General features: G+C 55.8%; 1 protein-coding gene across 1 annotated transcript; it reads right to left on the bottom strand.

The window, feature by feature from the left end:
• Window positions 1-515: 515 nt before the first annotated feature.
• LOC135442960 (erythroblast NAD(P)(+)--arginine ADP-ribosyltransferase-like) lies at window positions 516-1,982 on the bottom strand. Its single transcript, XM_064703229.1, has 2 exons — window positions 1,283-1,982; window positions 516-601 (listed from the first exon to the last, which is right to left on the bottom strand). Exons 1-2 carry the CDS (start codon window positions 1,980-1,982, stop codon window positions 516-518), a joined length of 786 nt encoding a protein of 261 aa, XP_064559299.1.
• Between the last annotated feature and the right edge of the window lie 1,062 nt (window positions 1,983-3,044).

The raw sequence follows: 3,044 nt of genomic DNA, 5'->3' as shown, positions 1-3,044 counted from the left end.
AGGGTGGATCACCAGTGGTGGACCAGGCCATCCATCATCTGACCCTGGGAATGTCCAGTCCCCTTTCACACAGAGATACCCCTCCCCTATTCCTGCTTGGAATGAAATCTGCATGACGCTCCTCCTTTAGGATGTGGATGCTCCCCAGGATTCTTCCTCAAGGCTGCGAAAAAGAAACATTGCCACAAGTGTTGGTGTGGAGAGTGACATCGAGGCCTGCTTAGGAAATGTCACTTTTTGCTGGCTTTGTCAGACTTATTTAATGGAATAGTTTTGATTGAATTTTTTAATACAATTGCATTGCAAAATAGCATTGCTAGCCACGATGGCTGTGGTAGCCTTGTGGCTGAGGGATTCTACGTGATCATGGTGGCCACAGTGACCTTGGTGATTATAGTGACCATGATAGCTAGAGTGGCTGTGGTGGCCTCGTTTCTCTGCGGGTCCTGCTGGTCTTGGTGGTCAGGGAGGCCACAGTGATGACAGTAACCTTGGTGCCATGGTGGTCTCGTGGCTCAGAGGATCCCAGTGGCCACTGCCAGGGCTGTGGTGGCCAGGATGAATCCTCTGAGGTTGAAGGTGGCCGTGGAGACACTCCCACCTGGGGGACAAATAGAGGAACATCAGGGGGACCATGTGGGGAGTGAGGGGGTTGGTAACATGCATATTGGAGGGTTAGGGGTGACAGGAGAGATGGAGGCCATGAGTTGACAGGTGACAGCGTGTTGTGGGGGATACAGGAGGGCACAGGGCCTGGGGATTTCAGGGGGGTCATGGTGGGCTTAGAGGCGACAGAGGTCAGGGTGAGTCAGGGGGTGCCATGGCAGGTGACAGAGGGTGACAGGGGTTCAGGAGGGGACATGAGGGAGCCCAGCCCACCCACATCCACCACACGGAGCCCATGCCCACAGCACTACCTTTGGTGGGGAGGGACAGGATCGGAATAGGGACATTCCTGTCTCTGTCCTTGCTGTCGCCTGGCAGGGCTGTCCCTGTTGTCAAACTCTCAGTCAGTGTCCCCACCCCCTGTGCCCTGTCCTGAGTGTCCCCTGTACACAGTTGGTGTCCCCAGAACTGGGTGTTGCTATCCCCTCATCCCCACTGAGTGTCCCCAGCACTGGGTATCCCTGGTTCCCAGCCATGGGTGTCCTTGTCCCACCTACAAAGTGGGTGCCCATGTCCCTGTCCCACATGCCCAGTGAGTGCCATTGTCCCTGTGCCTTCTCATGGGTGTCCCCAAGGCCACAGTGGGTGTCTCCAGCCCCCAGGGTTGTGGTGTCACCTTGCAGCCACTCGCAGTTGTAGTTGCTGGAGGTCCCGTTGGAGCGGAGCTGAATCTTCCTCCCCTTTCCTATATTGCTGACGTTGACGACCTTAAAGGTCTCAAAGGGTGGGATCAGAACCTCACCAGGATAGTGGGAGAATAGCTGGATCTCTGTGCCATGGCACGTGTACACATGGAAAACTGTGTCATTCCCAGAGTACCAGTGAATTCTTTCCATCCGTGATGCTGACATGAATTGACCGAACCGGACAAAGTCACCGGGCTCTGCCTTGAACTGGACACCTTCCACGTTGCAGTACATGATGTGACACTGCGGTCCCCGAGTGTCCCTCAGCATCAACAGGGCCTGGGTCAGCAGGAAATGCAGCGTTTTGAAGTGGAAGTTGTCCCGGTATTCCTGGCTGGAGCGCCCGGCCACGCGCACAGCATCATTGAACGCGCTGCAGAGGCCGTCCATTGTGAAGGCCATGATGGCGGTGGCCTGGTCTGGGGTCAGAGGGGACTCAGGGGGCCCCCGACTCTGCCACTCGGCCGCAGCCTTTACCCAAACCTGGGCAAACTTCTCATTCTGTTCGAACTCAGAGCGGTTGAGGGCTGGCAATGCTGCAGTCATGGCAGGGCCACAGCCCTGGTACTGGTCATCAAAGGAGTCTGGGGCCATGTCCAGGGGGATCACATTGACAGTTGTGGTGGCCATGGCCATTGCCAGCAGTGCCAGGGTCTGAGCCAGGGGGGCCATGGAGAAGAGAGGCCACAGCGACCAAGTGTGGGACACTGGGGGAAACAGAGGGGACACAGAGGAGACATGGAGAGGGTTCATCAGTGAGGGACTGGGGAGAAAAGTGGGGTCAGCCCAGGGGGAAGGGAGGCACTCCTGGCCAGCAGACCTCTGGGCATGTCTGGGGTCCCTAAACTCAAATCCTGGGGTTATTTATGTGTCTCCGATGTCTCCATGTCCCCGCGATTCCAATTCCAATCCCACAGTACCATGTCTTCCTGCCCCCAGAAGCCCAATCCTACTGCCATGACTCCGTGATCCCCAGCAGGATCCCAACCCAAATCCTGGGGTCACTCCCTGAGCCCCTCAGTGTTCCCCTCGGCTCATGCCCAGACCCCACTCCCCTTCCCCAATTTCTTCGGTGTCACCCCAACACCTCAACCCAAATCCAGGCATCACCCTCTCCCCCACAGTGTCTTTTAGGGCCCCTCATGACCCCAATCCCACTCCCACCATCCCGTGTCCCCCCGCATTTTCCCTCAGAGCCCCCCATTACCCCGATCCCAGACCTGTGACTCCCCAGTGTCCCCCCATGTGCGCTATCCCAATCCCTCAGTTCCATGTCCCCCCCAAGTATCCTCAGCTGTCCCCCCAGCCCCGATACCAAAATCAGCCGGAGTGAGCTCCCTGATGGAACTGCAGGTATCAAAAAGCTGGAATTCTTTATCAGCTGAGACTCACAGTGGATCTCTCCTGGTCCTGCAGGTCACGGGGGACTTTGCCACAGGGTCTTCATCCACCACAATTGCAAATGTTCGTTATAATGTGTCCCTCACCTAGCACAGAAACAGCACTTTTCCTAGCAATAATTTGCATGGCTCCACCTCTTTCTTGAAATCCTTTTATGGTCCTGGAGAGTTCTAATAATGAGTTTTCTCAGTGTGCCCCAATATGCCAGAAGACCTCAGCTTGAACTTTCACTTTTAGCAGACATTGCTGCTCCTTCTGTGTTAAAGAATTTGCCAAAAACGCCTCACAGGA

The sequence above is a fragment of the Zonotrichia leucophrys genome, chromosome 2, assembly GCF_028769735.1.
Source record: "Zonotrichia leucophrys gambelii isolate GWCS_2022_RI chromosome 2, RI_Zleu_2.0, whole genome shotgun sequence".
Classification (NCBI taxonomy): Eukaryota; Metazoa; Chordata; class Aves; order Passeriformes; family Passerellidae; genus Zonotrichia; species Zonotrichia leucophrys.
This window is presented reverse-complemented; position numbering and strand designations above follow the sequence as displayed.